General features: G+C 41.9%; 1 protein-coding gene across 1 annotated transcript; it reads right to left on the minus strand.

Moving 5' to 3' along the window:
* ak4 (adenylate kinase 4) lies at nt 1–7030 on the minus strand. The gene is made up of 5 exons (XM_086161575.1): nt 6538–7030; nt 5997–6116; nt 4374–4546; nt 2443–2561; nt 1–1499 (listed from the first exon to the last, which is right to left on the minus strand). Exons 1-5 carry the CDS (start codon nt 6677–6679, stop codon nt 1373–1375), a joined length of 681 nt encoding a protein of 226 aa, XP_086017701.1. The 5' UTR covers nt 6680–7030; the 3' UTR covers nt 1–1372.
* Between the last annotated feature and the right edge of the window lie 5678 nt (nt 7031–12708).

Genomic DNA, 12708 nt, shown 5'->3' on the forward strand with positions numbered 1-12708 from the left:
TTGTCATGTCCTGCATTTTTTTTTATTTTGCAAAATATATATCACAGACAAAATCTTACAATGTCAATTTCTTTTTCTTTTTTTATTTTGTGCATCCCAAATCAACATATGGTCTCTAACATTGTGAATTTCAATTGTGACTTGCAAACAAGATACTTTCCGGGATAAAGTGAAATAAAGCCATGTAATTACCATCTTTTGTTCAGTTGCGTCGGGTTTGTGCGCTTTGTAATGAGGGTCAAGCAGCCACGGTATCAGTAACAGAGAAATGCTGGCGTCTCAATTGATTATTGAAATACAAGCTGACAGAGATGAAACCAAAGTAACAAGAGACTATATTTCTAAAGCAACAAAATCTGGTCAAAATGTTTGGTCACCTTTGAAAACCCTGCAAATCCTGTATATAAAGCAATCAAAATATATATCTATGTATGTGAGTTACCAAATGATGTCTTGAACTGAAGAAAATCAGAATCACCTTAGAGGGATAGGAATGTTTACTTGTGAAAAATTTATTAGTAAAATGTTCATTCATTTATTATCTTTGACGCTTCCCCATTGGGGGCACAACAGCCATACAGCCATTCACTCACCCATTCACAAATCCGGACATTACAGGGTCTACAATGAAGCTCACGAATATTTCTGGACTGCAGACATGTGGAGAAAATGGAGACTCCACACAGAAATGGCCAGGTGTCCAATCAGGGACCTTCTTGCTGTGAGGTTAAAGCGGTGCGACCAATAGCAACCTTTGTAATTAAGGTGGAATGAGGATTTTTCTACGTTTGATTGGAAAGTCACACCGGGGTAGAAGGTAGTAACATTTGGGGCCACAGTGACGATAAACCTCTTTACATGCCTGAAAAATATTGTTTAGAATACTGTACTTATCAATAATATCTTTCATGTCTAAAAGTTATGAATTTCATTTGAAAACTTGGACTCTGATACAGAAAATTCAAGGTTACTCAACCATGTTGGATTAATGCACGTGATATTTGGATTTTTAATGCAACGTGTTTTTCCTAAAGCCTTCCGCTGCTCGCCAGTTGGAAACATGTGAAATATTGTTCTTGCGTGAAAGAAATACAAACATATACCCATTTCTCTAAGGCAAATTGTAAATTGTACCCGGTGTGCTGGGACTGGAAGAAGAAACCTGATTTACAGACAGTTCTATGACCCCTGCCCCGTCTTCAGTAACCATGTCATTTCATCATGGCGGTCAGTTCTCCTGTCCGCCGAAGATCTGAGCATCCTCCTCCGTTTAACCCCCCTCCATACAACCACCACCGGACTGACCCCTGATTTTCCATCCAGCACTGGAGAACTTAACCCCCCACTTCCTAAGCGTGCTTCCCCAGCAGCGTCAGGGTGTTTGGCTTCGGCAAGAGTCTGACGGCTGAGTGTCCATCTTGGTGCTGAGGAGAGAGTTGATGTAAGGCCAGATCCGGTCCGTCTCTGTGCCGGAGAACGAGTGCAGAATTCCTTGTGACCTGGTGGGGTGGGGGGGATGAGACATACCATTCATTCATTCATTCATTCATTCATTCATTCATTCATTCATAATTCATGATCTAGTCCAGGGGTGTCAAATTCATTTTGGTTTGGGGATCACATACGGCCAAATTTGATGTCAAGGGAGCCTGACCAGTATAATCATAGCGCAATTACCTGGAAGCAACACAAAGTCCAAATTTTTCCTTTGTTTTAGAGTAAAGGAGAACAAGTAAATTATGAAAATCTTTATATATAATGAACTGTTCCTTTAAAAAATACATGACGAACAACCTGAGTCTAAATGCTATTTCAACAACACTATGCCTCACCTCTGCCTTTTCAATTCTCTGTGCATTTTGAAGTATTTTTCACCATAAGTCTCACAGTGGCACTGAAACTACAAGTTTCTAATTAACCTCAATGGACAAATAGGAAGTGGTCCATTTTTCTTGGAAAACCCTCCACTCCATGTCCACTTTTCTCTTTTTTTAACAACAACATCTTTCTGATGAGGCTGTCGGGGCCAATGGAAAAGCAGGCACATTTCTAACAATAAGTAAAAATGCTATTTACTGGCCCGGAAACCACATTTCTGCCATCTGCTGTAAGTTGTGAGTCACATGGTGTTGTGCCATGTTGCAAACACTAACCAAAACAGTGAGCCCCAAGCAGACAATTTAGAAACTACATTTGTATTTTAAAGAGTTAGAGTTCATGATTTTGATGTATTTTTTTAAAGTGTAGATTTATTCCAGGGGCCGGATTGGACACCCTGGTGGGCCCGCGGGTAGTACGTTTAACACCCCCGCTCAAGACCACTTCTACTGCAATCGTATATATAAATACAACCGTTCACCCTCTCATTCTTGGATTTTAAAGATGTCACATCGTTAGTTTTGAATGTTTGTGCACAAAGCTGAGATGGAAGGACGGCCTCACTTGTATAGGTCTATGACAGGCTTGGCCACGTCCTTGTAGTGTCGCAGTCTGGCCATCAGGGCCTCCGGCTTGTCGTCATCATGCTGGATCAGCGGCTCACCGGTGATGTCGTCTTTTCCCTGGAGGTAACAACCACATATTCCCTTTCAAAATGTGTTATTGTCATGTGCACAGTAAGGAAACAGGGTCTCCAGTACATATTGCATTACAGTCATTTGGCAGACGCATTTAACCAAAGCAACTTACAGTGGAGATGCCCAGGGATTGCATGCGCTCTACCACTAAGCTAAATACAACACCAGGAATGCAAGAGGAACCGGAAGAACCCTGAGGAACCCCATGCATAGCCCCCCTTACCATCCAGATGCAGTCCAAATACATGCTTAAGTTGAAAAAACAATAACACTGATAATAATATCATAATAACAATCATTTTTATCATTATTATTATTTGACATTGTATCATGTCCTATAAAATATAAATCAATGCCTTCTTCTAATTATAAATAATAATAACAATATATATAACAAATGTAAATAAATACAAAATATAGATTTATATAAATATTATCATTATTACTATTATTATTATTATTAGAGCACTTTAATTTTTGGACTACAAGCTGCGAGTCTTTTCCCACACTTTGCATACTGCAGCTTAAACAACGATGTGACTCATTTATGGATTTCTTGGGGGCTAACGAGCTTCACCCCGCCAGAACATTTAGCCTCGTCACATCAGACCAATGAAATCACTGTGAAATTCTGAGGCCGTTCAATTCCAACACCGAAGAAGACAACTTTCATGATTTTAGTGCACAGGAGGTAGATCAAGATGGCCATCAGCGAGAGTAGGAAAAGCGGGGCTTGAAAATGAATGGATGGATGAACTTTTCCTTGTCCTATTTATTTTTCATCTTTTTCATCAGCTGTGTTACAGGCACTGGTCGGATAAAAAAAAGAATTTCTAGTACGTTTTTGTGGATGTTACTGGTATGTATTTAATTCAAGGTTTAAAAAAAATGTTTCGGTGTAAATATCGCATGTTACAATCTGGACAGCTGTGGCTTTTTGACACATATTTGTATGTGCAGCCCATATATGTACACATAACTGGTACTGCTTGTATTCAGGTTATATTCTCTCACTAGTCCAGGAATGACAGTAAATAATCATTAGCATTATTATTATTATTATTATTATTATAAATAAATGATAATAATGATAATTTTTATTATTTATTTGATATTTAATTTGATTTAATATAATTTAATTACTTATTTGCATTTTAAATAAATATATATATATATATATATATATATATTATATATATAATTCTACACATTCGATCATAGTTATTATTGTTGTTATTTTCATCATTATTTATTTTACATATCTGCATTTTTTATTAAATTTAATTATTTTAATTATTATTATTAATTATCATCATTAATTATCATCATTATAAGAAATTCAGGTAAATAAGAGGACATGACAAATTTTCCTATTTTCCTTTTTTTTGCAAATGCATATTGTTGAGCTCAGCTCAGTGTTGCAGAAGCAGTTTGACAAACAGCGGCGTAATAATGACAACACCAAGGCGCTCAGCCCACGTGTGTCCAACAGACGCAGATCTCCCTGATATCTCCAAACTGCCATAGACATGGGGAAATTAAATGGAGAAGTGCAGGCTTTGGCACCAGCACCGCCCACTTGAAGGGCCTGAGGCATACAGAGTTGCCCATATGCAACAAGATGAGAGCTTTCTTTTCTCACCAACTTTAATCAAACATTTAAAAGCTGTGTTACAAGTATGGAAGTTCTCTCAAAGAGACGGTGGAAGGAGACGCCTGGTATAGATGTCAACACATGACAAAGAAAGTTTAATTGTATTTACTGTCAACCAGAGGAATGGACGAAATGCTCCATACCTGGACTTTGGGAGGGTTGAAGCCCATGTTGTAGACCCTGCCGCTGGCTGAGTGGATCCAGCGGTCACTCAGTCGGTCTTTGAGGGTCTCGTAGGGGATGTTGAGGCTGATGACCAGGTCCAACTGATAGAGCTTGTTCAGGGCTTGGGCCTGCGTGAGCGTCCGGGGAAAACCTGTGGGATGATGTAACGTACATTAATGTACCACTGGTCTAGGATGTTAATCTCAAAAGACTTATACAAATACTTCAAAGTTGCATGGACATTCACAGCCAGCAGGGTGTAGAGAGCCTGTGTGTGCGCGTGCACTTACCTACGTGTGTGTGTGTCTGTGTGTGTGTGTGTGTGTGTGTGTGTGTGTGTGTGTGTGTGTGTGTGAGACAAGGACAGACCTTGACTTATCTCTTGCTAAATAAAATATATTTGTTTACAGATCAGTTTAGCCTCATCATCCCAGTTTGACATTCCCCCTCAAGCTTAGTGGGATAATATTTAACTTGCAAACACACAATGATCAGCTAAATATGTAACCAAATAGCATCTTTGCACTGGGTGATGAGTGCACTGGGTAAACTCTCATCTTACGTAGGACGATCAGACGAGTGAAAATATCCAGTTTTCATTGTTTTCCCACAAGAAAATTCAAAGTACTTAAATTTGACTTTTGCACAGCACACTACGGTACGTCAACAGTGTCGTACCGTAATGACGGATATGTTTGCGCAACAGAATTTCAATGACTTGTTTGTTGATCAGGAGGAAAGTGCACATCAGATCAGCTCTGCAGAAGAAGACTGAGGACATATTTGTGTGTTTTGTTTGATTATTGACATGTAGTGAACATTACTTGTTGTCCCCCCAATCCAAAAAAGGTCTTTCATTGAATTACGGCACTTTATTTCTAACACTATTCTTATCTTACATTTATGTGTTTCATTGTGAGATATTTTAAAGAGATTTTTTTAAATAACTCTTGAAAAATAATGATAATAATAATATATCTAAGGTGCCTTACTCGATACAGATTTAAAAGAAACAATGAAAATAAAAATGATAAGACTGACAAAGTGGTAAAAAAAAGAATTACACACACATAAATATGTATATATATATATACACACATCAATGATCCCTCAGAAACTGAATGTGTGTCTTTGGTTATAAAGAGCCATAATTTAAGATAAGATTAAATAAGACTTTATGGTCCATCGATGGGGAAATGTAATTGTCTTAGCAACGTAACTGTGTAGAAAAAGTGTTCAAATAGTATTAATGAAATGTTACAAAGACAAGATTTTTGTTAATTTAGTAGTAGAAGTATATTTCCTGTCCTGTGAGTTCACTGCAGAGCTGCTTCATGCGGAGCCTCACACCATTAATTATTCACAGATGCAGAAACCTACTCTCTGCATTCTTCAACTTCCATATGCTTGAAGTAAAGAGTGCTCCATAAGGCGCCACTGGGGTTTCGGGGGGAGGAAACCCGCTGGGCCAATCACATTTTAGAGGGGAGCCGACTGCTCCCTTGACGTTGGAGGTATATCCTCACTAACGGGCCGGCGCCGGGAAAGATGGCTGCGGCCCCTCGAGGAAATCAGTGTACGATAAGCCGAGAAAACCCTACCGTCCAGCAGCCAGCTGTGCTCACTCAGCTGCTCCAGCCTGGGCAGCATCAGTCTGGTCATCACCAAATCTGGCACCAGCATTCCCCTCTCCACGTAGGTCTTCACCAACAGGCCTGCTTCTGGTGAAGTTGAGATCCAGGATTGCTCTAATTGTCTGCATGTGTGCTTTTTTTTTTTTTGGGTGAGTCACTTTAAAAGACATCCAGAACATTTTGCAGACAAAGTCCAACAACAATGAGGCCTTTGGCTGCTTTCATGAAATTATGATTGTAAAAGAAAAACAAACACGGCGGATAGTTAGGTAAACGTGCAAGATGATTCACATCCATTTGTGAACGTGTGATTCAGGGAGGTTCTCAAAAAGTCACCTCCACCCTCCTCCTCTGCTGACCTTTCTGAGTTTAACACCTTTTCAAAAACGTCAGATGTAAAAGCTGAGCAGCTTTGCCGCTCTCCACAGAGGAACATCTGAGACGTTTTATCTCCATTTGGCAGGAACCAGGAGGTTGTGGGACCCCTCCACCTCCACTTCCACCTTACCTGTGTCCGCCGCTATGCTCTCCCGCAGGAAGTGTCCGCTGGATAGGTACTGCAGACCGAAGCTCTGCGCGATCCTCCTAGAGATGGTCCCCTTCCCGGACCCCGGGGGTCCCATGATCGCCGCTCGGAACAACTTAGCCATGTCTTTCCTCCAAAACAACAACAACAACAAAAGGAAACCCAAAAAAGAAAATCGCAATAACCCTCCTTCCTCCCTTCCCGGATGTTGTTCTCTCCCTTGTGCGCGACGGAATTGCGCAAAAGTGCGCAGAAAGTTGCGCCCCCCCCCAACACACACACTCACATGCACACACACGAAACGTGTGCGTCAGGGCATCTTCCTCACACAGAGTCTAACTCTTCCGCTTCCTTCCCTTCTTCCTCCTGCGTCTTTAAGAAACCAGAGTTTTCTCCACAAATGAATGAGAGCGTCTCCACAACGCCCTTCTTCTCCTTCCTCCCCTTCCCTTTTTCCCTTTTCCTCCTCCTCCCCTCTTCTTCCTCCTCCTCTTCCTCACAGCCATCACCCATGAAGAATGCGGAATAATGACTCGCAGAATCCTCGCAGGGATCTGTGGTTTCTGTAGTTTTCTGAAGGATTTTTTTTTCGTGCGTTTGTTTGTCTTTCCCCGCAAGGGGCAGGGGCGGGGGGGTGGGGGGGCTGACAGTTGACTGGAAATCCCCGGATTGAACTATCAGGGGATGGGGGGGCACAGTCTGGAAAGTGAAGTTTGAGTTATTCACACACAGACACACTCACGTATACACACACAGCGGTGAATTCCGTGGCAGGAGACGGAAGAGCTCAGGATTTATTTGATTTTTATGCATATTATATGATTGGATTTATTTAATCATTTTCGGTGATTTTTTTTCTCATTTTATTTTACTTATCTCATTTTATTTTATTTTCTCTTACAACGTTTTACTTTGCTTTGCTTTGTTTTATTTTATTTTGTTTGATTGTAGTTTTGTTGTTTCATTCCAATCATCCAGTTTTACTTTATTTGTTTTTATCTGGTTTTGTTCTATTGTACTTTACGTTGTTCTGTTTGATCTTATTTCATGTTATATTGATTTGCTTTATTTTTTAAATTCATTCCACCTCATGTTATATTTTTGTCTTATTATATCTTACTTTTTAGTAATTCCGTTTTTTAAATCATGATTGGTAGCTTTGTTATATTTTCTTCTCTTGTTTTTTTTAGTTTATCTCACTATCTTTACATATAATTTGGCTTGTTTGATTCTATTTTGTTGTTTAATTTCATTCATTCTGTTTTATATTTATGAGTTTATTATTTTATTGTAATTTCCGCTTCTTTGTTTAATCTTATTTCTTAATATTAGTTTTTTTAATGTATTTCAACTAATCTTGTTTACATTTTTGTCTTTATTATATTTTCTTTTTTTAGTTATTCCGTTTTTTATCTTGTTTTCTCCACCTAATTTTATCTTGGTTTGTTTTGTTTTATTTTACTTCTGTTTTACTTTACCTCTTTGTCTTCATGGAATTTTTAGTTAGTCGTTTTTTTTATCTTGATTTCTTCACCATGCTATTTTATCTTGTTTTACTTTACTATTTACAAAGATATTTGTCTCGTTGTATTCCATTTGATTTTTATTTTACTTTATCTCACTATTTGTAATTGTTTTATCTTTATTATATTCTATTTTATAATTATTCCGTTTTATCTTATCTTCTTCACCTTATTATTGTCTCTTGTTTTGTTTCATTTTAATTTATCACACTATTTTTTGTTGTTTAGTTTTATCCTTATTTCCTCATTTTATGGACTCATTTTATTTTTGTTTATTTTATTTAACTTTACCAACCATATATCCCATAATTCTGGGTGAAGGTGAAAGTAAACCGTTATCGACCTTTCCTTTTTATTTATCCTCCTTGACAGCTGCATATCCCTTTCAACTCATCTCTCTCTTCACAAAACAAAAACAAAAAAAAACCCCGCCTGCGTTCGATCACTGATTCATAACGAGAATCGTTTCATTTTTCACGGTTCGTCCCTAGCCATCTTCCCCGTCATGAATAAATGATGCAGCCGGTGGACGCGGACGTGCACCCACATGTTGCCTGCGCGGATGTGCACGGCTCGAATCCCCCCTCCCCCCCCCCTTCCCAATCCAGGGACGTGCATGAGTCACAACTATTGCGCACGGAAGGCGCTGATCCGGTACTTGTTGCGGAGCTGTCAAACGTTGCGCACGGCTGCAGCCAAGTGGATTAACCCTCTCTGCCGAGCAGCTCCGACGATTATTTATTATTATTGTCATTATTATTATTATTATTATTATTTTGGAAGGGGAAATGGTGTGGGGCGTGTGCGTGCACGCAACCGGAAGCCCGCTCCTCGCCGCCGTCTTGTCACATGGCTCCCGGAGAATTCAATAACAACGGAAAACATGGCGACAATCACGTTGTGCCGCGCGGTGCTGCTGCGTCACGCGCGAGATTCACGTCTCAGGTGAGAGGGTGAGGGGGTGTGGGTTTGGGGTGGGGGGGGGGGCGTCTGGCGTCTCACACGTTTTTTGGGGGGACACATAGATGTTTATATTTGGGTCTGACGGCATGCTGTTTGTTTTTAGCCAGGAAAGGGGTGTGTGTGTGTGTGTGTGTGTGTGTGTGTGTGTGTGTGTGTGTGTGCGCACTGGGCTGGGCGTCAACGTTTGTCCGCCGCGCACTCGTCAGACCAGCGCTCCACGCTTTTTTATTTTGCTTTGGGAGTGTTCTTCTCGCTTGTGTGTGTGTAGGGGTAAAAAATAAAAAGCGCGCGCCTGTCCACCTTGGCAGCAGGTACGTGTGATATTATGGGATGCCGCGGGCGAACGCGCGGACGACCCCGTCGTGTTGTTTACTTTGGATCATAAACAACATGGCGTGGGTTGGTGGGTGGGAAGTCGTGGGGTGGCTCCGAGCGTGACGGGGCCTTACAGCCTCGCGTCGCACCGTGTGCACCGACCGTGACTGTGCACGCGGGGACGGACGCTTACTCCCGCAAGTCTGGCTGTCGATGGATCCGAGTTGCGTACATCAGTGCGTGTGCGCGTGTCCGTTTGTCTCCCCCTGCTGACTTATTTTGCACATGTTGCTTCGCTTTTCCACGTCCGCCATGGATGCCGCGGGCCCGCTCGTCCTGCTCCCGGCGCTGCGGGGTTAATGGAGTTGTTTACATGAAGTGCAGAGGGCGGACTGAGGAGGAAGGAGGAGGAGGAGGAGGAGCCGCCACGTCGGCTTCAGCGGCCTGAGTAGGCGTCTCACGTCAAAAGGGGGCGGAGCCTGTGAATCACAACAAGTCTGACGTCAGCCGGGGCCTTGTGGTGGGTAGCAATATTATGAATAATAGAATGCATGTTTTTTACATACTGCTTTGTAGCTGTTTCCTCAGATGAATCATGCACGGTGTGTGGCCTTGTCCTCCTCCTTTGCAGCTGCAGACCAAGCCAGGGTGCACTTCTCCTCAAAATGCATGCATCCTCAAAACCTGAGTGTGCGTCAGGGGGGATGGCGAGGGATGACTGGGTTGGGGGGTTGGGTGACGTGCACCTGAAACACAGGACGTTTACGGACAGCTTAATCGAGAAAACGGCGTCTGCTTTGTGCGGCGAGAATCGTCCTGTTCCTGGCGAGCTTTTTTAAATTTTTTAAATTCAAAATAACGCGCACTGTTATCACACCGGATTCAACTTTGTTGCCATTACATGTACGAATAACGGGTAATGAAAGGCAGCATAGCATCTAACCAGCAGCTGCAGATAGAGTAAATAAAAGATAAGCATCTGAGGAAGAGCCTGTTTGCTCGAAACGTCATGCGAATATATGTTTTTTTGCACTATATGTAAAATCAATTCTTTATTTTTGTGTGCAGATTTTTTCAAACCTCGATTCAATTTTTTTGATCCAGCACCCATCCCTAAATGGGCAGCGAAATTTGCGTGTTTTTTTTCTTTTTCTAGCTCATGGTGTATTATGTCACATTAATCATATTACGTCAATAATTTACAGGTGATTTGCAGATGGTCCTATGAATCTTATACATCTGTGCAGTGGAATATAGACAGGAACTATAATTTGCAAGAGCTGATAAGTTGTGCTGAACAAAATTACACTTGAAATGTATGTTAAATAGTGCATGAATAAATAAGTATGGATGGTAGCTGCACTCTTGGAGTGCAAAAATAAACATTTGACCACCATTGCTTTTGAACCCTGGCTCCAGGTGCGGCAAAGCGACGCAGAGAAAACTCCACAACGTTGCAGGAGTGCAACGCCAAAGCTCGAGAGCCCCGGGCATGGCTCCCCCTTCCAGCTGCCAGATTTGCCGGGCTGCCCTGGTTCAGTTATCACAGTGCTGATGCTGTCCCCATCGAAGGTACAGTACTGTGATAACTGAAGGATGGCTGCCATCTTTACACTTTTGCGGCGGGGCCAGACGAAGTGTGCGAGGAGACGCCTGAGTACGCAAATGCATGAATGTTAGGTCCATAACTGACAAATAACGAACTTACTATCCAGTTATGACTCATACAATGTGGCTATAAATCCTCAAATAAAGTATTTTCTGTCATCATATGAGCGTCTACCTCCTTTTATTCTTCTCCCCGCTGCTGTCTCAGCTTTTACACTCAGATGGGACTTCATTTTGAAAATGTAAATTCCAAAAAAACAACATTTAGTCCCAAGACTTTTTGAAAGGGTGGGTCTCTGTGATTGGCGGTGGGGGAGGAATCATCCGCAGATAGAGGGCGCTGAACTCCCACTATGAAGGCGCGTGATGCTGATGGACTTCTCGCCGCTGCGTGACGAGACAAATTCTAAAGTACCCCACAGATGTGATGAAACAGATGTCATGAAGCAGCACTTCTCTAAATGTGAGAATCATTTGTACTCACCGCTCAGATGTGCACTGTGTGATATATTCCTTTTTACTTGCATTCAGGCGGGGACCAGACACTGCCTGAATGCACTGCGGGACACTGCGAGAAGAGCCCCTGGAAGGATTTAGGTGCTCATTTTAAATGCAAAGAATCAGAGGAAGTCTGGAATCATACTGTACATCTGGTTCATATCCAATACCGACGATGAATATATCTGGAGTTTCATTCATTCATTCTCTATAACGCTTATCCTGCAGCCTCACGATTGGTAGGTGCTGGAACCAATCGAGAGGCTGGGTTCGCCCTCGTCCATCACAGCAACACATAGAGACTTACAACCATTCACCCTCTCATCCAGACGTCATACAGAGACATACAACTATTCACAGATCATATAGAGACCAACCATTCACCCTCTTATTCATGTCATATAAGGAACTACCATCATTCACACCTCATATAGAGACCAACCATTCACCCTCACATTCACATGCCATATGGAGACCAGCCATTCACTCCGTTGTTCACATGTTATATAGAAACAACCATTCACGCTCTCATCCACACGTTATACAGAGACATACAACCATACACCCTCTCATTCATGTTATAACGGGAAAAACAACCATTCACCCTTTCATTCACACATACAGAGAAGTACAATTATTCCCCCTATCATTTAAGTGTTATACAGAAACATACAATCATTCATCCTCCACACATCATATAGAGACCAACCATTCACCCTCTCATTCACTTGTCATATAGAAACATGCATCATTCATCCTCTCATTCACACCAAATATAAAGAGATGCAATCATGCACCCTCTCAGTGCAGCCTCAGGGCAGTACCGGCCGGTGTCTCCCCAAGCCAGCCTCGGAGGGGTAAGGGCCAGTGTCTCTCTGAGCCGGTTAATGCAGCCCTGAACCTGGATAAATGCAGAGGGTTGCATCAGGGAGGACATCCGGCGTAAAACTTTTGCCAAAACCAAACATGTGAATAGACCGTAATAACCAGATCATACCGGATCGGTCAAGGACCAGGTTAACAACGGCCGCCATTGGTTCTGATGACCTACAGGAAACCAATGGAAACTGGGCTTCTGTAGGTCAAAGAAGGAGAGGAGGAAGATGTGTTCGGAAGCAGAGAGAGAAGAGGTAAGGAAAGAGTCCGGGACTGAGAGTAGGGACTTTGAATATTGGGACTATGATAGGAAAAGGTAGAGAGTTGGTCGACATGATGCAGAGAAGGAAGGTGGATATACTGTGTGTCC

Source organism: Fistularia commersonii, chromosome 16 (assembly GCF_037954325.1).
Source record: "Fistularia commersonii isolate RoL2024-O1a breed Wild chromosome 16, RoL_Fcom_v1.0, whole genome shotgun sequence".
In the NCBI taxonomy this organism is placed as follows: Eukaryota; Metazoa; Chordata; class Actinopteri; order Syngnathiformes; family Fistulariidae; genus Fistularia; species Fistularia commersonii.

What these genes read in the sequence shown, in the direction of transcription:
- ak4 (XM_086161575.1), bottom strand. Translation starts at nt 6,679, where the DNA reads ATGGCTAAGTTGTTCCGAGCGGCGATCATGGGACCCCCGGGGTCCGGG. An exon ending in GCACAGCTGGCTGCTGGACG is followed by an intron (nt 4,547 to 5,996) that starts GTAGGGTTTTCT and finishes ATCATCCCACAG; the next exon opens with GTTTTCCCCGGACGCTCACG. An exon ending in CCTGTCATAGACCTATACAA is followed by an intron (nt 1,500 to 2,442) that starts GTGAGGCCGTCC and finishes CCACCCCACCAG; the next exon opens with GTCACAAGGAATTCTGCACT.